The sequence below is a fragment of the Colias eurytheme genome, chromosome 20 (genome assembly GCF_061535395.1).
Source record: "Colias eurytheme isolate Ceu_HAF_F1 chromosome 20, ilColEury1 Martin Lab GWU primary, whole genome shotgun sequence".
In the NCBI taxonomy this organism is placed as follows: domain Eukaryota; kingdom Metazoa; phylum Arthropoda; class Insecta; order Lepidoptera; family Pieridae; genus Colias; species Colias eurytheme.
The window spans coordinates 2,654,065-2,676,183 of NC_142999.1; the positions used below are offsets into that span (position 1 = coordinate 2,654,065).

The 22,119-nt window shown below is 32.7% G+C and overlaps 1 protein-coding gene across 11 annotated transcripts; it reads left to right on the plus strand.

The window, feature by feature from the left end:
- Positions 1 to 8,154: 8,154 nt before the first annotated feature.
- LOC149899529 (synaptic vesicle glycoprotein 2B-like) lies at positions 8,155 to 20,344 on the plus strand. Of its 11 annotated transcripts, none has more exons than XM_090113633.1 (12): positions 8,206 to 8,287; positions 8,452 to 8,484; positions 9,059 to 9,145; positions 10,559 to 10,771; positions 11,521 to 11,683; positions 13,738 to 13,922; positions 14,923 to 15,107; positions 15,867 to 16,027; positions 16,609 to 16,759; positions 17,825 to 18,099; positions 19,514 to 19,641; positions 20,263 to 20,344. In XM_090113633.1, exons 3-12 carry the CDS (start codon positions 9,100 to 9,102, stop codon positions 20,328 to 20,330), a joined length of 1,575 nt encoding a protein of 524 aa, XP_089969759.1. In that variant the 5' UTR covers positions 8,206 to 8,287; positions 8,452 to 8,484; positions 9,059 to 9,099; the 3' UTR covers positions 20,331 to 20,344. The 11 variants fall into 11 exon arrangements, with proteins under 11 accessions (XP_089969757.1, XP_089969753.1, XP_089969755.1 ...); XM_090113634.1 differs by having other exon boundaries at positions 8,233 to 8,247; positions 8,449 to 8,484; XM_090113626.1 differs by having other exon boundaries at positions 8,252 to 8,266.
- Positions 20,345 to 22,119: the final 1,775 nt, after the last annotated feature.

Genomic DNA, 22,119 nt, shown 5'->3' on the forward strand with positions numbered 1-22,119 from the left:
CGTTTCTTACACTATACGTGTGATTTATTGCAACGACCTTTTTTTATCATGCACATTTGGTAAACCTATTGTGAGTCCTGTATACACTCAACACTTGGTAACACATGTTAAACCTTGTGAATATTTATTGTATAGATTCCTAGAAGTACGGGTAAGAAATACTCGAAGAGAGTCATAAATAAAGGTATAATTTTGAGTGTTGTATAGACCCTAAAACAGTTGAGTTATATAGCTCTTTGTGTGTAGTTCACTCGTATCCTTCAGACTGTTAAGACATACCTTCGATACTCTATTTGAAGATAAATAAAGTGACTATCTTCCTACAACAAAGTGCTTGAATTATTTACTAAAATTAATCACACCACTATCCATAATCCCAATAGGTTATGGGCCCAGGCTACGTTGTTGATTAATTTAAATACAAATTTTATTGAGAGGAAGAAATTAAAATTTCAAAGTGCAATTGAAAATTAGTGAATGTATCGTAAGTAAAACATTCAGAGTGAAGATAAAGATTTTATAAACAATATGGAAACTATAAAATCTAAAAGAAACATCCAACCTTTCAACGGTGAAAATTATAATATATGGAAGTTCAGAATCCGCAGTCTCTTATCAACTTGAAGTGATTCATGTAATCGATAAACCAGCACCAGCGAATCCTGACAGCAAGTGGAAGAAATCGGAGTCAACCGCAAAGAATGTGTTAATTGAATATTTGTCCGATTCGTATTTAAGTTACGTGAAACCAGAATCGTCGACAAAACAAATTTTTGATGTACTAAACAATATCTTCGAAAGAAAAAGTGTAGCAAAACAAATTGGAGCTCGGAAGAAATTATTTAATTTGAAGTTGGAAGAAGACACAGATTTGTGTAAACATTTTATGATGTTCGATTCTTTGATATCGGAGTTAGCATCAGCCGGTGCGACTATCTCAGAGGTTGATAAAGTGACTCAACTATTGCTTACTTTACCACCTTCTTACAATGGTGTTATAACAGCCATCGAGACTTTGTCAGAAGACAACATCACGTTAAGTTTCGTGAAAACAAGATTATTAGATCATGAAGTTAAACTTGTTAATGAAAGTCTTGACACAAGTAAAATGGTTCTACATGTTGAACAGAAAACTAATGAAAGAAAACGAAATAATAAGGAGCTTAGAAAATCATCGAAAATACGTCGTGGAATCGTCAAGCCGAAACAAAATGGTATAAATTATAAAGGGCACATTAAGTGTCACAATTGTGGAAAAAGAGGACATTATAAAAATGAATGTCGTAACTTCTCGAAACGCTTTAAGTCCAAACCAAGTACAGAAAGACAAAGGACAATTCAAACCATTCAAGCTGAGCCAGTGATTGAAGACAGCTTTGCATTTATGGCTGGAAATTTTCAGTTAACAAATGAAGGAAGTGAAATATCCTTTTAGCAGTTAGTAAGACAGCTGACAGTGAGGTGGAATGGTAAGACGGCAATGACTGGTAAGCCGAAATACAATATATCTATTCTGGAATTTTCGGTAAGTTAAACTTTATTAATTATTAAAATAAAGATTCTAATTCCGAATAAAAATATTAGCATCAGTGACGAGGTCAAATAAGAAAAGATAAATTTTAAATTATCTATTAGAAGTTTGATAAAGTTAAATTATCTAGTAGCTAATAGATGACATTAAATGAAAAGGTAGATTACCTGTTTGTGTGAAGCTTGTATAAACAATAAACAAGACGTGTAAATGTCATTTAATAAAATAATGTTGAAATCAGATGTTTATGGTTCTCATGATTAAAAGAAATGAATAAATAATAATAAAATTATTTTGTAATGTTTAATGATGAATTCACTCATAAGAGTGTAACATATTTTATGAGAAATAAATCTGATGTATTGTAAACCTATTTACTGATCATGTTAAAGAGAATTTATCTTACTACTTAAAAGGTAGATAAAGGTATCAGTTATCATCTCACATTGCCACGAACTCCATATTTAAAATACCTTTAGGTTTTCGAATCAGCCGTATGTTGAAACCAGTAAAACAAATTTGATGAAAAGTCATCAAAGGTAAAATGGGTATAGAGCGTATAAAGTGGAGAGTAATAAATATGTGGTAGAAAGAGATGTAAATTTAAATCAAAGGCAAAGGGAGACGAGGTTGATTCAGGTTTAAATACTGAAGTCCCTAACGATTCGTTAAACTCAGTTGACAACCTTATATATTCAGTTAAAAATAGCTATATGGGTTAATCTCAGTTGGTTGAAACTGAATGAATAGCTATATTATGTTAAACTCAGTTGGTGAAAACTGAATGAATAGCTATATGTGTTAATCTCAGTTGGTGAAAACTGAATGAATAGCTATGTGTTAATCTCAGTTGGTGAAAACTGAATGAATAGCTATGTGTTAATCTCAGTTGGTGAAAACTGAATGAATAGCTATGTGTTAAGCTCAGTTAGTGAAAACTGAATGAATAGCTATGTGTTAATCTCAGTTAGTGAAAACTGAATGAATAGCTATGTGTTAATCTCAGATAGTGAAAACTGAATGAATAGCTATGTGTTAAACTCAGTTGGTGAAAACTGAATGAATAGCTATGCGTTAAACTCAGTAGATGAAAAACTGTAGTAAATAGCAGCTATACGTTAAACTCAGTACCTAGACGAAAAACTGTAGTCAATAACTTTGCGTTAAACTCAGTAGCTAGTCATCAATAAAATAATAAGGCAGAAGGCTATCGAAGTATTGAAAATACAAACAATACAGTGCCTAAAATTTAATGACACAGACAATTAGTATTGACAATGAAACCGATATATCAGATAGATATTAAAAGCCAAACTTCATCTAATGAAGATGATTATTAGCCGTTTCATTATTTACTGTGCGCATAATACATTGTATATTTACTCCTAATTCACATGAGATAATTGAAAATAGGAATGATGCTAAACAATGAAAAATGCAATTAATGATGAACTATATTCTTTATTTGTAAATAAAAAGCTTGGACTTTAGTATCAAAACCAAGTAGTACAAATATTGTATATAATGAAAATGGATATTATAAAGTACGATGAGTTCGGAAATCCATAAAAGTGTAAAGCCCGTTTAGTTGCTAGAGGTATTAGTAAAAATATCGGTTGCAACAATTTTGAACTTAAGTCTTTTAACAGCAGCATGGCTTGTTAGTTTACCAGATTGATTAAACTGCATTTTAAGTGGTCAGTTAATCGTACAGTATATTAAAATACTTGAGGGTGTGAAAAGTGAAAACACTTGTGAACCCCGATTGTAAATTAAACAAAGCATTAGGTAGCATATTGCTTAAAAAGTTGCCAGATGTTGGATTGAAATATTTGAAAAGACTATTAGAAAAAGGTTTTACAAATGATTTTAAGGATCGATTCATGTACATACTGAATAGATGAGATATCTCTAATAATATTTATACTGAATTAAATGGACGATCTAGTGATTATAGTGAGTGACTATTGTTGAAAAACGATGCAGAATTTAATGAATTAATTTAAAATGGGTGATTTAAAAGGAGGTTAAATTCTTATTAAGCTTTAGAATCACGAGACAAAATAATGTCGTAACACTAGATCAAAGCACATAAGTAAATATTAAAACCGTATGAAATAAACTTAGTACAATGGGTGATCAAAATCTTCTTACATAAAATTCAATTTAGATTTTGAGGCAATGGAATCCAATGAGAATGACGGTATTCCATTTCGAATTCTTATTGGAAATCTAATGTATTTAATTTCATGTACAATGATCTGACTTTAACTATAAGCAGACATGTGAATGAAAATAAACAAGAACTCGGTAATGTTTAAAAACAAGTAGATTAAAATTAAATATGTAAAGGAAACATATAAGAACAAATTGATAAGATACTTGATTCTAATTAGACAAATTGATAAGATAATTGATTCGAGTTAGTATTTAAAAAGAAAAGTACAACGGGTTACTTCTTCTAGTTGTATGATTGATGTACAATATGTTGGAGTACAATAAGGCAGGTTCTTCTACAGAAGCTGAATATATGGCTCTGTATGAAGCTGTTAAATGCAATATGGTTGAAAAAAACTTTAGCAGCAGGTATAAACCTGAAAACTAAAGAACCTATCTTAATATATGAATAGTAAAATGGATGTACTAGCTAACAATCCAACAAGCCTTATTAGATCCAAACATATTGACATCAAATATTAATTCCTTTGGGATCAATATGAGAAATAATACTAAAATTATTAAACATATGTCAACAGGTGTTCAAATTGCAGACATGCTGACAAAGCCACTACCAGGGAGGTTCCTGGAGTTAAGAGCGAAAATGGCATCAGAAGATTGATTAGTAAATAAGTTGTATCTTGATGTAAACTTATATATTTTTAATGATCTGATAAGGTTTTCCTGGGTTTCCCTTATCGTGAAGACAAATGTCGGATCACTATGTATACGGTTAGTAACAACCGTCCCAGACAAAGAGTAAGCGGAAGGTATGTCGATCAGTATTAAGAGTATTGTATTCAACTTTAGAATTTTGGTTATCATGATGTATTAATATAATTGTATATGTATTAATATGTAATTGCAATTAAAATTGTAACTTGGAAAAGAGATTAACTTTTGAGGGGGCGTGTTGAAATATTGATTTCATTTACAAAAGTTTCTCTCTTAAAAAGCAATTACGTTTCTTACACTATACGTGTGATTTATTGCAACGACCTTTTTTTTATCATGCACATTTGGTAAACCTATTGTGAGTCCTGTATACACTCAACACTTGGTAACACATGTTAAACCTTGTGAATATTTATTGTATAGATTCCTAGAAGTACGGGTAAGAAATACTCGAAGAGAGTCATAAATAAAGGTATAATTTTGAGTGTTGTATAGACCCTAAAACAGTTGAGTTATATAGCTCTTTGTGTGTAGTTCACTCGTATCCTTCAGACTGTTAAGACATACCTTCGATACTCTATTTGAAGATAAATAAAGTGACTATCTTCCTACAACAAAGTGCTTGAATTATTTACTAAAATTAATCACACCACTATCCATAATCCCAATAATTCTAATTTATTCATAAACCAAAAAATAAATCTCAAGATCTCTTACTACTTGTGTTAACCCATTGACCACCGAGCGGCCCGATCGGGCCGAGACACAATAGATTTTCTATTGTGTCTGTGATCCGAGGACTGACGGATTTAATGTACTAAAACTATCATCACTTAAATTACCATTATCATTTCAATCTCCAAACAAATTTATAAATACAAAATCAAGATCTCACCGTCTTTTTGTCACTCTTGAAAACATATTCAATAAATAAAATTGCGAGAATCCTGTCTGTTTTATTAAATTCTTTGCGATATTTCGCGACTGCCGTATGCTTATTGCCACAAAAGTGCATCGATTTTACTATTCTCGTGATATTACTTCTACAAAATAGTTGAATACCTGCTCAGTGCTCATACAATTAAATAACTTTATTGAATGGATTAGGGTATTTGACGACGCGGTTGGCGCAGTGGTAAGTAACTGCCTACTGAGCCGACGGTCCCGGGTTCGATCCCCGGTCAGGGCAAATATTTGTGTGATGAACTCAATTATTTGTTCTTGGGTCTGGGTGTTTATCTATATATATGTATTTATTAAATATTATATTTATCGTCGCCTAGTACCCACAACACAAGCCTTAATTGAGCTTACTGTGGGACTAGGTCGATTTGTGTGATAATGTCCTATAATATTTATATTTATATTTATATTTATTAGGTCTTCAAAGAGCGCCTATGTCATTTTCCTCGGCTGAGCCACGTCCACACTGACCGAGCTGCTTCACGCAGAAATTGCTTCGCGAGGCGCCGAGGCTGCTGTAATAGTTGGTCTGTTCATTTAATATTAAACCGGAAGATTATCGTATCCTTAGGTTGGGATCTATATCAAAATTTAACGGAATTTTTAACCAATTTGATAATCCATACTAATATTATAAATGCGAAAGTAACTCTGTCTGTCTGTCTGTTACTCAATCACGCCTAAACTACTGAACCAATTTTCATGAAATTTGGTATGGAGATATTTTGATACCTGAGAAAGGACATAGGCTACTTTTTATCCCGGGAAAATGACGCAATCCCGGAAATCCCACGGGAACGGGAACTATGCGGGTTTTTCTTTGACTGCGCGGGCGAAGCCGCGGGCGGAAAGCTAGTAATATATAAAAGCGTGTTAAAAATAGACTCGAGAGAAATACTAAACCGAAATAATTGTAAGGAAAATACTTGAATAAAATAATTATCATTATGTATGTACCTATCTACGTAATAAAAATATTATAGAAATAATAAATTTGTAATTTTAATTGTTTATTTAACAACTAGCTTCCGCCCGCGGCTTCGCCCGCGTGGTGTTTTAATAAAAGGTATTCTTTCTCAGGGTCTAAAGATTGTCTGTGCCAAATTTCATCAAAATCGGTTGAGAGGTAGCGTAACAGACAGACAGACAGAGTTACTTTCGCATTTATAATATTAGTAGGGATTGATAAATCTATTATGTATTGTAAAACGTATGATTAATATTTATTAAAACTCTGTTTAAAATACGATCCACAAAACTCGCTAGATTATTAAATTTTGTAATATTAAACTGTAAAACAAACCAACTTATCTTATCTTAATGCTTCTGATGATATAATTCCGTATTGTTTTTATATTACGTAGTAATATTATGACGTAGTTGAACGTTTAATTTTTAATAATATTTCCGTAAACATTTATTTTCTTCACCGAATGTATATTGACATTGTTTTCATAACTTCCAACAAGGTATCACGTTTTTACGTGAGGTTCAAATGGTCCCAAGTTTACAATTATCAATGGACCATTCTTCATTTTTTGTACCGTCAAAACCTTATGCAGAAATATAAAGAAATTGATATTTATTTATAATATAATATATATTTATTTTATTGAAAATACAATGAACTGAAAACCGACCCTCTAAACATACAAACAACCGAAATGATTAAATTATTTTGAACAGAGTAGGTTTAATCCATAATAATTTGTTCTACTTCACCACATTCTCAAACAAAACCAAATTCAACCGTGCCGCGAAGAAAATAACTAGGTACACTGAAACTACAATTTAGAGAAATATTCCATTATTTAATTAACCAACTATAGCTGAAAGTTAGTGCAACTGCAGGCTAAAGTAATTTAGGGTCCATTTGAGGCTGTGCTAGATCATATAAACTGTGCTATGTGTGGAAAAAGGATATTTTTGGATGATATTTTTACTTACACGATACGACTAAACATCTTTAGGTACGAATAAAATTTCAAGTTCGCGTCATGGCAATACCGTCACGTAATGCAGTAAAGCGACGATTTTGGTATCTTTGAATCTCGCCAAAGAAGTCTCACTTCTGCCACGTGTGCTTGACACATGTTTTTTTTAAATATTACAGAATATCTTATTCTTAGAAAGTTTGCTTAATTTTAGATCTAACGACTATATTCTAGTAACACAGTCGTTGGTTCTAAAAATCCCGTACTAACTAAACCAACATCTTCAGCATGCCCCAGACGTTTGTGTGTAATTAAAACCGCCGAACTAAATGCAGGTTTCGTAAAGAGCATTCATTAAAACTTAAATTTTAATTCAGTATCCTGAAATGCTAAGCCATTCATCTCTCTAATTGAGTTCGCCTTTGACGTATTTATTTTTTAAATTTTCGACGCATTTTTAATGATTTTATGCAGTCGAATCATTGCTGATAATGAAGGATAGGAAAATAAGTTTTAATAGTGATTATGAAATATGGAGTGTAAAAAGAGAAATGGACAATTTTGATGGCGCATTTGTGAGGCTTTTAACAAGGATAATTTTTGGCAGTTGAGTCAGTTATTAAAATTATCGTAAGTAGACACTTGTTGAAATAAAATTTTTAAACTTTTAGGTCATGGTGACAAATGGACGAATAGGTAGACATACAAAAGGACAGCGAAGTCTTAGCAGTAGGGTCCCGTTTTACGTTTTAGGTGTGGAATCCTAGCAACTTAATGTTTATTACACAACTTTCTAGTACTAAATACGGAATGAATTAGCAATATCTGGTGCAATGGTTGGATAACTAGACAAACTAGTTAATAAATTGTTTTTTAATAGCTGTTAGTAGGGTGTAGAATACCGCGTTGACTGCTTCTACGCAGCATTAGATAATGATCAAAATATGTTCTTAGATTTCTATCCCGGGTTAATAATGTCTTATAGCAGTGTTATTTCCAGTATGGGAAAGTGATGGCGCTAGATGACCTATATAGCGCTCTCAGTTTTGCACACGTGAAATAATACTGCTATAAGATATCATGGTATAAGAACTGGGTTTTAAATACATCTGCCATATATCATGCCCATAGTTGGTGACAGAAGTTCCTTTGTGACAGAACTAAGTGTGTATACCTAATATGATTTCCGATGTGTATCATATTTTAGTGGAGTGTGTTCAGAAAAAAGTGGAGCGGTTTTCATTTACGTCTGGGAAATGAAATTTATAATTTGCGCGTAGTGAGCCTGCTAAATTCCTTGTTATCACATCCTACCTCTCAAATAGATGGAATGTATAGAGTAGTTTTGATTGGCATTTAAAATTATTAGACAAAATAAGATTAAAGTGTTGCTATTGAGATGATAATATTATGTTCAGATTGTGAACCAATCCACATTTGAAACTAAAGATTCAAAAGCCCCACCCGAAGATCTATTTAAACATTGTCACATCAAGAAAGAGCAATAAGAGGAAAAAGATAAAATCCATAAAACACGTCTTCAAACAACTTAAAATTATGTACAATCATCATTATAATAATATCTTCTTCAGTAAATGAACTCACTTATCATATTCCAATATTTGTTTTATAAATGTAATTTACGTCCTTCACTCGGCAAAATTACTTCATTGTTAATAGAAGTGTACTTTTCGCAATAATTGTTAGAATTTATTATTCTTAATTAAAAATACTTCAGAGTTACGTTACCATTGTGGTCGAAATATAAAGTTAGTTGCAATGACTGTGAGCCTACCAGTAGACAGTGAAAACAATGAAAATGAAGGTAATTGTTGGTGTTGTAATTAATGTTTAATAAATTTGAGACGTAAAAATGGGTGAGATTTTTAAAAACATCACTATCACTACATAGTATAAAACAAAGTCGATTTCCCTGTCCCTATGTCCCTATGTCCCTTTGTACGCTTAAATCTTTGAAACTACGCAACGGATTTTGATGCGGTTTTTTTTAATAGATAGAGTGATTCAAGAGGAAGGTTTATATGTATAATAACATCCATTAAATAGTGGAGAAGTACTGTTATTTTTGAGGTTTCTAAAGTGATGTCGTAAAAAATTACATTTTTTCCGCTTACATTGCAAACGCAGGCTGAACCCTACGAGTTTTATCAAAATAATGTACTAAGTATTATACACATTGAAAAGGTCTATAGAAAAGTCCGCGATGGTATATGTCTATCTCTTATGGATAACCCACAATAACATTTTTTTGTCATTTACTTTTTACGAAAAATAATGGCTAATTTTCGATGCGATTTTAACCAATACAGCATTAATCCTTAACCAATTAAATACCTTGAATACATTGTTCGTTTAATATAGATCTATATGGCCCTTTACACCGTATGATTTAAGTGAATATTTTCGAAGATATTACAGATTTAAAAATTGCGGGACGTAGCGTTTGCGGCGGTACCGGCCGGCCGCCAGGCTATCTATACGAAGTCGGAGCGGGCCGCTATGTTTTTATATACAACGTTCACAGTTTTTCTGTAGTGTATATTTTAGTATCAGCATTGCACCCGTGCGAAGCCGGGGCGGGTCGCTAGTAATACATATAGTTACACGTTAAAGATGCTGTGGCGTGTGAAAATCAAATAAAAATTAATGAAAATTTGTGTGAAAGTGATTTAGAACTGACAAAAGAATATTGCAATGACTAGATTTATGAAGCCTTTTTAAAGGTTTTTAAACAAATATTTGGAGGAGTAGGTATGTTATGAAAAGCTCTGAATAAGAAAAGGTTAAAGTTATTCTGGCATGTTCGAAATTTTGACTAAAGTTAGTACTGAAATAGTAATTCGTTCTGTAAAATATAAATACATGAGACTGTAAACGGTGTGAAGGCCCGAGATAATTCGTTGTAGCGACGTAATATTTTATCTATGATTTAACGTTTTAATTCTTTATATCGTCAATATTTGACTCATTAAGAAGCAAGCAGTTAAAAACAACCGAGCTCATATTATGTGGTATTTATAAAATACCGTTTATTTGTGTTGAAGAAATAGATCTTTGACAAAATAACAATAATTGAACTCAGTTTTTTACGGCAGCATATTATGTAGAAATCTGAGATACTTTTTGATTGAAAGCTTCTTGTTCAAGTTTTAACTTTTCTCGGCAGTTCTGACTACTTCATTTTTCATGTTCTATTAATCAATATTTCTATTTCTAGGCACTCAAGATGATTCCATGCTAGTATTAGAAGATGCGTTGAAAATTTGTAAATTCGGTTGGTTTCACCTACGGTTGCTATTAGCATCGCTATGTGGCATGCTTGCTACTATTATGATGACTACTACGTCGTCATTTATTCTACCAATAGCAGAATGTGACTTAGACATGGATAACATGATGAAAGGATGGCTGAATGCTATACCGTTTCTTGGTAAGACAATTCTTATTTTGGTAATTATTTATTTACACACATGTGAATATTTTTACAATACATAAGGAATTAGATAAATAAATCAGTAAATACCGCGTACGACGCGCGTAAGTGTTATTATGTTAAATTGACTTAACATTTGGTATTTTTATGATTTTGTTAATAGATTAGAATGTATTTTACTTTGTCTATGTATAATGATATAGATGTAATTCATAAATTTTATAAGAAACGATTTTAAAGGTTAAGCCTAATTCAGAAATAGTGTTTTATTTTTGTTCCAAATATTTTACTCCAGAAAGTACACAGATTTTGAGATCGCTATTTCATTCACAAATCCTTAAAATATCTCATTGATGTAACTTTTAAAAATAAGAAAGCCTGATAATCTATGATGAAAAATTGAAATAGTTTTTTCGAAGTTACAATACAAGCTTTGCGCCCGTGACTGCCACTCGCGTGAATTTCACGTTTAAACCCTTCTTATAACATGTTTCAATACCTGATTTTTCTTTACTTTATGTAATTAAATATAATAGTTGTGTGTATTAAAAAAAATTATGTACAATATTAATAAATAACTGACGACTAATAAATATTTATTAAATAAGTTCACTGCTCTAGGCGTGAAACGTTACAAACAGACAGTACATTAATTATAATATAAGTAGATATCTGTCTTAATAAAGAAATTCTATTTTTAGTCTATGATTAAATATCGTCTTTATTAATATTTGGTCCTATTTCAGGGCAAATTGGAGCGAGCGTTTTCATCGGATTCTTAGTAGATACATTTGGCCGTCGGATATTTCTACTTAGCGGTCACTTTGGAGTATTTCTGTGCGGCCTTCTAGAAGGTTCCAGTCAAACGTATTGGATGTTGATAGTTGTTAAATTCCTTCAGGGTATTGCGTAAGTGTTTTGAGGTTATGTTGAACATTTACCTAACACAATTTGGAGTGTCTTTCAAAGTTAAGTTACTAAATCTTACTAATATTATAAATGCGAAAGTTTGTGAGATAAAGTTTGTGTGTGTGTGTGTGTGTGTGTGGGTTTTTCTTTCAAAACGCGGGCGAAGGCGCGGGCAGAAAGCTAGTAAGTTAATAATTGTTCTATCTTCAGATACAACACTCTTTCAAATGCCTAATTTCGAGTTTAAGTTTTGTACTAAGTGCTTAGTGCTTGACACACAACTAAGCTCCAATATTGACAAGTGAGAAGTAACGTTTACACGTAGCTAGTAGGAGGTATTTGTGACAAGCCATTCGAAATGGTACTTGTACTATTCGCCAAAAAATAATACTTACTTATTTCCCTGTTTACACATTGGCACTTAGTATAAGTGACAAGCACTAAGCACTTAGTTACTACCCCCCTGTACACGTAACACGATTAAAAATGTCTGGGCACATTTAAAGTAAATTTACTTAATAAGTTAATAATTATTATTATATATTAAAATAACTTATAATTTTGAATATCTTATACGTTGGATAGTGTTTTGTGATTTATCTTTAAACAACTTAAGAAATTAGCCGATAATTAATCATCTTACATTTAAATATTTCAATATTTACAGTAACGCTTATGTTATGAAGTAAAAGAATAAACAACTCGTAATAGATAAAAATAATTCATTATCCTACTAATATTATAAATGCGAAAGTTTGTGAGGATGTGTGTGTGTTTGTTACTCTTTCACGCAAATACTACTGAACCGATTTCAATGAAATTTAGCACACATATAGAGGGTAACTTGGATTAACACATAGGATAGGTTTTATCCCAGAAATCCCACGGGAACGGGAACTATGCGGGTTTTTCTTTGAAAACGCGGGCGAAGCCGCGGGAGGAAATCTAGTTTATTATTAAATTTACATTCAAACAAACAATACCTTTTCGTATATTTTAACTTTTCCAGAACAGATATAGGTTTTTATAAACTCCTACGCTTGTTAGCAAGTTGAAATTAAAATTTTCGGGATTCACTAAAAATATAGCGAAAATTCACACTAACTCATTGCTACATCTGTATAACGTGCTTATTTTAGTATTTCAAAATGCCTTTTCAATCAATTTAAAAAGACTATAAAATGTGTCTTTATTACTACAGGGAAATAAATATATTTTCGTAATTTTTTTAAACAGTCATGATCGTGAATCTATGATTTTGTTGTTGTGATTTTTTTCTGATTTAAAAACCAATTTACGCACCCGATAAATATTGATGTTAAAAGCAATACATCACGATACTCTCATTTCCATAAACTACAATCGAATGCATCTTTATGCAAATCTGGTTAATCCATTGGGCCATTGTTCCATGAAAGAATAATCAGTTTTATATCTAACTAGCGATCCATCCCGGCTTCACCCGTGGTAAATGTTACGAAATCGGTCCAGCCGTTCTCGAGTTTTGCGCTTGCCAACACATTCAGCGATTCATTTTTATTATAAAGATTATTTATTGATAGCATTTTTTGCAAATTCCGTATTATAATTAACTATTTTTAAAGCATCTGTGTCAATATATAGGGTAAAACAATAAATTTTACATTGACGAAAAATAGATTTTTTTTTTACATTTTGGGTCAATTCTAACTGTCCTTGGCATATTTTATCTCAAAAAAACATTAAAATAGCCTTCAATATGTAGGGGTAACCTGGACGGTTACCATCACGTTACCATGATGTCTTAAAGCAGTCTTAATTCCAGTTTAGGAAAGTGATGGCGCTAGATAGCCTATATTATAGCTCAGTCATTTTTTATACTGGAAATAATACTTGCTTTTAGATTGGTATGAGAGCTGGCCTATAAATGCCTCTTTCTTATACCCCACAGTTGGTGACAGTTAAAAGTTTGATTCCCCCCCTGAAACTTGTACAATTTGTCTGTTATATAATCGTCATTCACTATACTTCAAATCTATTATATGTCACGAAATTTAATACATTGACCTTTTCAGCATGACTATATCCTACACGGCGATATCCACTATGTTATCAGAGTTTATTCACAAAGAAATTCGAGACAGAATACTATTACTGCTCGGCTCATTCATGTCACTGTCCCTTATAGTTGTTGCTCTCATGTCATGGGCGATATTACCTCAAACTCAACTGTATTTTGTTATATGGAAAGGCTATTTTGGTGAGTAATCTAATTTTTATTTATATATGAGTATTTGTTTCTATATACTTCATTCCCAAACTACAAGTGCCATTGAGCATAGTACATCGACAATGGGACACCCTGTATACTGTATAGTGATACATATAAGTATTATATATACAGTATAGCAGTCAGGGATTAAGTACCTACATGTCAAATTGTGAAAGAATTTTTGAATTCAATTTATCGAGTCCAAACAAATTATTCATCTTATATACAATTAGTATAGATCATAGACAAATATTTCAACTAGCTGTTTCGCGCGGTGTCACATACGCAAGGAAGGCAAGTTTATGCGACTGGTACATAATGCCAAATAATATCATCAAAATCAAGTTTGTAAAAATATATGGTTAAGTGTTTGATATTTATTTACGCAAAAACAGCTGATCGGATCTGTATAAAATTTGGTACAGAGATAGATTAGAGTTTAGACCATATATTTCTAACTCGGGTACCACGCGAGCGACGCCGTGGGTTCCAGATCGTATACAATTATTTAACTCTAATTTACCTCCTATTAGCTCTATTTAGTGATGTTAGTTGACAGGTGTTAATATTAATTTGTTATCAATTAGGATTAATTCAATGAACATTGTTGAGTGCACTAGTACTGAAATAATGTTATTTGATTCGACATAAATGATATACATATACATATACATATTCATTCACTTGCGGAATAAATTAAATATTATTATTTACATTCATCCCCCGTTTTCATCACATAAGGTGCTGGATTAAACAATTAATATACATCATAGTTACCTATATCTATGATTGCTGTCAAATTTTAATCAAATTAATAAAGCACCAGATTAGGCGATAAAATGAAAACACAAACGTGCTTTCGCACTGTTTTATTTAATTTAATTTTTATTCAAACACTCATTAAAACTCAAACAACAATAATAAGAAACAGCTATACAAAGATCCATTTTATCACAAACAATATTTGCCAACATATGTTTGCTTTCAGAATTACATTCATGGAATATTTATTTATATGTTTGTTCGTTGTGGAGTTTATTTGCGTTCCTTCTTTACTACTCTTTGCCGGAAAGTCCCAAGTTTTTGCTCTCAGAGGGACGCGACAAGGAGGCATTGGAGGTCCTGAAAACAATGTATCATGTTAACACAGGGAAGGATAAAGACGATTTCCCGGTAAATAATTTTGATTTTAATTTTATTTCTATTATTGACTTTTAAAAGCTAATCCATACTAATATTATAAATGCGAAAGTAACTCTGTCTGTCTGTTACTCAATCACGCCTAAACTACTGAACCAATTTGCATGAAATTTGGTATGGAGATATTTTGATACCCGAGAAAGGACATAGGCTACCTTTTATTGCGAAATATGTACCACGGGCGAAGCCGGGGTGGACCTCTAGTAACTCATGAAACTGTAAAAGATAAGATAACTCATGGGCAATATACTCGGTAATAACTCGCGTTTTTCGTTGCATTGTACTTATAATCTTTAAGTATTTGGACTACTTTCAATGTTATAAGGAGATACTATATGATGTTGTAAGTAGTAAATGTTACAAATATGTTGGATCGAAGCCTTCTTGTTATATGCCCAAACACATAAAATGTTTTGCAGATTTACCTAGTTTTATATATTCAAAAGCAATCATCTAATAGTCAAGTGTTACTTTAAATATGTAGTTTATTCTATTAAATGCTACCACGTATTATTTACTAGCTGCGCTTCGCGGTTTCACTCGCGTGGCTCCGCTTTTGTTGGTCTGAGCGTAATGATATATAATATTATGCTTATAGCCTTCCTCGATAAATGGGCTATCTAAGTAGGTCCTGAGATTAGCGCGTTCAAACTAACAAACTCTTTAGCTTTATAATATGTATTAGTATATACCTATTATAATTACATTCTTATTCCCATTATATTTTTTTAGATAAAAACATTGCAACGTGGGAAACTACATGAGCCAAAAGCGAAATTAGGAATTAAGAAGCAAATAGTGAGAAGTTTGTTCGAAGTAAAAGATAGTTTTGATAAAAGGAATATTTATAATCTTGTATTAATATCCAGTATGACGTTTGTATGCCTATCCACGTAAGTTAATTGTTTTGAAATACTTACAAAATTAAGAAATAAGATATTTTGCGTATGTATTATATAATATCTTACACTAGTTTCATCCGCGTGGTTCCGCTCCTGAGTCTTAGCGTGATGATATTATAATATAGCCTATAAAGCCTTCCTCGATAAATGGACTATCTAACGAAAGAATTTTTTAAAATCGGACTAGTAGTTGTGTTTAGCGTGTGGTTAGCGCGTTCAAACAAACTCTTCAGCTTCATAATCTTAAAATATATAAATCTCGTGTCACAATGTTTGTCCTCAATGGACTCCTAAACCACTTAACCGATTATAATAAAATTCGCACACCATGTGCAGTTCAATCCAACTTGAGAGATAGGATAGTTTAAACATGTAGGTACCACGGGCGAAGCCGGGGCGGAAAGCTAGTATTAGTATATAGATAATATTGTAGTTTCCACACCATTAGTTATTCAATTATTTTTCAAAACATTTATCAAAATCAGGATAAAAAAAATAATACATACCTACTTCCAAGTTCCAATTAAGCACATTTTTTTCTATACTTACGTAATATTTTTGGTTTATCTCAGATACACTTGCCTAAGGCTATGGTATCCTCAGATATCAACAATAATTGAACATTATCACAAAGATCACGGAGAGTTCGGGCAGTTCTGTAACATGATTAATTGGAAAAACTCTGTAAAGTCTCAAATTGAATCTAACACTACATGCGTACCGGTAAGTCTTTTTATTTCTCTTTCATTATTTTTATGATTGTGTTAGAGGTCCGGTTGAATGTTTTTGCCATTGTTTTTATATTATACTAGCTGTGCTCCGCGGTTTCACCCGCATTGCTGCGCTCCTGTTGGTCTTAGCGTGATGATATATAGCCTATAGTCTTCCTCGATACATGGGCTATCTAACAACGAAATAATTTTTCAAATCGGACCAGTAGTTACGGAGATTAGCGCGTTCAAACAAACAAACTCTTCAGCTTTATAATGCACCACCAATAACCAAACCTCGATCAGTATCTTCGTCTGTTGTCCATAATAATTATCTAAATAACACTGTTTTTACATGCAAATAGAAATAAACACATTATAAATTAATAATTTATAAGTCTGTAAAATTATTTTTAAAATCACAATATAATATTTGTAAAAAATAAATGAAACAGTCACAACAAAAAACTTACGTAGTTGGTCGCGCGGCATACGTACGTAGACCGCGAATTTTGCGGAGCTCCTGTTGCACAACCACGCGCACTCGTCTCTCCGCGCTGCACTAAGTGCATGCGGCAATTATTCAACTTAGAGTAAACGAAGGATGAAATAACTGGAGCTTTTAGATTTTTAGAAATTTTCAATTTTGTATCATTGGATTACACGTGTAGACCACGCGACTACTGTAGGGTTAATATGTACTTGGTTTTAACCAATTATTCATCAACTTATCGTCTGATAAAAGATTATAAAATTGGTTTTATTCAATTCATCAACTTATCATCTGATAGATCTGAAAAGATTACAAAATTATTAAAACATTTTATGTCTAAAGTCAAATGACGGGAAATGGGAACAATTTTTTGAAATATTTGCTTAAAATGTTATATTCAACCAGTTAAATCTAATATTTTCTAGTGTTCGATTTTACGCGAGTATTTCGCATTTAGAAGGATTTGAACGGATTTTAAACGCGTTTTATTGTATTCAGCATTATTATTGCACTTCAATCTATTCAAGGATTGTGTTTTTCCATAACCATTACAAACATTTAATCATGTTTATTTTATTATTCCAGCAAGTCAGCGGAACAGAGACTTACGTAAACGCCATTATCCTCGGAGTGACGAGTCTCATATTCAGTGGAGCCTCTGGTTTCGTAGTTCAATGCTTGGGACATCGATTGCTAATGTTTTTGATACAAATATCATGTGCTGCAGCATCCAGTGGGTTGTACTTTACAAGCTCGTCGATTGAGATCGCCTTGTTGATATCTGTTACATGCGCTTTGGTTCAGACGAGCAGTATTCTGCAAGGAAACATTCTTGTTAGAGTGTTTCCTACTAAGTTAAGGTGAGAGTTCTGATGTTAATGTTAATAATTTATTGTGCGCTATCCCTCGACCTTCACACATATAGTTTCCTACCAGGTTGCCTGATAGAGATTATTGTTCAGCAATAAGGCCGCCTCTTGTACAAATTATGCCTTTTTGTAATATTGTCCTTTTAAGCGATTGCATAGCTTCTATCGCGGGCCTTGAGCGCGGAGACCGAATCCAGAAATTCCGTAACGAAAAAACCTCATGCTCCCCACTCCGACGGGCGCGGAGATGTGGCTTGAAGGCATAGCATGCAATAGCTTTACCGCGGCAGCCCCCGAGTGCCACATGTCTTTTTTTGTTTTGTCCATTCACGTTTGTACAATAAAGTGTTATAAAAAATAAATGAATAATTTGAAATGTTTTGTTTATAAATAACTGGGAGGAATTCGAGACTTATTTCGTGTAGGATTAACTGTAGTAGTAGGTAGGTAGTTTGTGGTGATTTTTTTTTATTTTTTTGCCATAGATTATACAGATTCGATCAACTGTTTTTGCATGAAATAGTTATCTTCTCTTCTTCTTCACAAACTTTCTTGTTATTGATATTTTAAAGGAGTTGAAATGTAGTAGAAGCTTGAATGTAAAAGATTAATCAGAAATCTTTTCATGTAGTGTGTTAAAAATATGTTATTTTATAACACAGTTTACATCAGCGATGTTTTTCAATTCCTTTTCAATGTGAAATTGAATGTGCAATGGTTTAATTTGGATTACACGCCCTGCGGGAAAATCCAGGCGTTTTTCCATTATTTCAATAACGAAATGTAATCTGTCGATATTATTTATGTCCATTTTATTTTTATTTCTTCTTTAGTATACGGTTTCTATAGTAGGAGGCAACTTATTTCAGGAGGCATAGATTTAATATCCAATTAATATGTATTAAGACCATAATTAAGACTGTGTTTTCTTTGACGTCACAAACAAATATGTAGAACAGAATAAATACAGTTCTTTGGTATTTTTAGAAATGTTAACTTCATCATAATATTCGTCGTCGTTGATATTATTTAACACTAGTTTCAATGTAAAATATTTCATTCGTTATTATTTGTTTTTGAAGTGAAAACTTCTTTAGCGGCGTTGTGTTTAAAATCTTAAACTCGCGTCAGGACACGTGGCCTGATCGAAAAAGCGTAAGACGGATTTTTTTTTAGCCCTTATATTCCAATCGTAAGACGGATACCATTCCAAAATATCAAACATGCTGAACGTTAATAATCAAGTTTTCACTTCTGCCGGCACTCCCGGAGTGCAACCCGTCTTTTTTTTATATTTTGTTAATCTTTTCTTTTTCATATGTTAAATTTTTTCAGTATTATGCTTTTTGTAACAATGTGTTTTATTATCAATAATGTTTAATAAAAATATACCTTTCTTTTTCAGAGCATTAGCATTCTCAATAGTAATGATAGTTGGTAGAACGGGATCTCTATTGGGAAACGTATTGTTCCCAGTACTATTAGAAATGGGGTGTATGGCACCATTCCTTACGCTTTCGATTGCTTGTCTTTGTAAGTATTTACCAGTTATGTTTATTATTTTGTTATTTGTATTATAATGGTTATATAATTATCTACATACTTGTGTTTCTCTGTATCCAGATGTTCTATGAATATTTTTTTGTATTAATTTTGCATTTTGACGTGACAACGTCTTATAATTCGATGGAGCCGGCTGCACGCACGAAAAAACATGACTCATGCGGCGTTACCTCGCTCTGAGGCGTTCCGTTAGGTTTGAAGTGCAAGCGAGAGCGCGGAACGAGCGACAAAGAAGCACAATCGGACGTTGTCACGCTCAACTATCGTCAGTAAACCGACTTTATAGACAACTAATTTTTTTGATAGATTTCGGATGTGAGCATTATCTGTTTGCAAAATTTTAGCTATATCTGATAGTAGGTTTAACATAAAATAGAAACGAACATCTTAACATCATCGTCTATCTTTTTACATCTTAATTATTTAGTCCAATACTTTTTTATAATTACTACGATGAAACAACAAATGTATATCTATGTTACTGATATATAACTTTATTTATATAATTTTACAATAATTTTTTATGAAAATATCTACAAGGGTTGAGAAAATATAATATCATAAATATAACAATATTTCTCTTATTTCCAGGTCAAGCAAGCGTTGTGTACTTTTTACCCGATCCGAATAAACAGAATAAGGGAACTGGAGATAAATAAAACAAAAAAATCCATTTCGTGTTTTTTATTTACCCCACGTTATTATATTTATTCATTTATATATTTACATAGATTATTTAGATTTATATACATCATCATCATCAGCACATAATATATGTTCCCACTGCTGGGACACGGGCCTCTAGAACTACAATATGTAAGGGCCATAATCCACCACGCTGGCCAAGTGCGATGACAGATGTCACATTTATCGAACTTTTTGATTTTTCGACGTGCCGGTTTCCTCTCGATGTATGCGCAAATAAAATAACTATAATTTAAATCATGCAATTCAATTCAATCAATCTGTCCGTACCTTTGCCTTAATTTTTAATCCTAGGTCCTCACCACTGAGCTACTACTGCTCATTCTGTGAATCCGCCTAATTGCAAGCACGAATCGAAACCGTATCATTAGTTAAACAGACTCTCACTGATATTACAAAGTTACCTACACAACTTGTCTCAAGTTTGTAGCTATCACCTTGTTGATTACCGATCTAATTATTACTCGATATCGAAGTTAATTGTTTGGGGCATTAGGGTTTATATCATGTGTGTATTTGCTTATAAGGAAATGTAAACTATTACTGAATATTATTGCAGTATTTTAACACTATTAAATCTGTATTTTATTTTTTTAATGAAACTGTAGCGATAAAACTTTGGTAGGTAAATCTTTTATATTTTTAAGCTATTGCATAGCTTCTATCGCGGGTCTTGAGCGCGGGGACCGAATCGAGAAATTCCGTAACGAAAAAACCTCACGCTCCCCACTCCGACGGGCTCGGAGGTGTGGCTTGAAGGCATGCTATGCAATAGCTTTACCGCGGCAGTCCCCGAGTGCAACACGTCATTTTTTTGTCAATTATACGAAATATTTTAACTCCATTTACCGATTTGACACGTTCCAAATGCACCTCGTTACCTTCGAGATAAATCTAGAAATTCTTTCAAAAATACCCACATTTACTGACTTCCGTCGCCAAACCTTTTCCGAGTGTTAATGAAGAGTTAAAATTTATCATAGCTGAAGTTTCATGAATGAAATATCATTCAGATAAATGAGTGTCCGTAATGGTGGGTCCACACGATTAACTTGCATGTCCAATTTGCATGATAATGCGAGGTTTGATCATAGAATAAAGAGACAATTTAAAATATAAAAATTATAAAGAGGAAAAGTTTGTAATTATGACTGTATGTATGTATGGTTTTCACGCCTAAACCTCTCAACCGATTTTGGTGAAATTTGGCACAGACAACCTTTAGACCCTGAGAAAGAACATAGGCTACTTTTTATTACGAAATATGTACTACGGGCGAAGACGGGGTGGACCGCTAGTTTTAAATAAATATAAACAAACGAATGTAGTTAGATATAAGTTACTTACTAATCTTACTATGCAAAATTGAATTGTAATATTGACATGATTTTAAAAGAACAACTATGGAGTTTCTTGCCGGTTCTTCTCCAGAGCTACTGCTTTCCGAATCAGTGGTAAATGTTAAAAATATGTAATGACGATTCGAAAGTGCTTCTAAAAGAAGTCTAATTGAATAAATAAACATTTGAGTTTGAGTTTGAAACACCGACCGCTCACGGTAATGGCGCGGTCCTCACTTGACCGGTCCATGAGAAGGAACCGAGCTGCATTGTGTGCGTACGTCACGCTTGCGTACGTACGTACGTGTGGCCAAGCGCTCCGCGTACCGCGATGTACCTTTGTTCGAAGATATCTTACTTGTTCTCTTTATACTATGGTTTCATTAAGGAAACTTTGCCATGT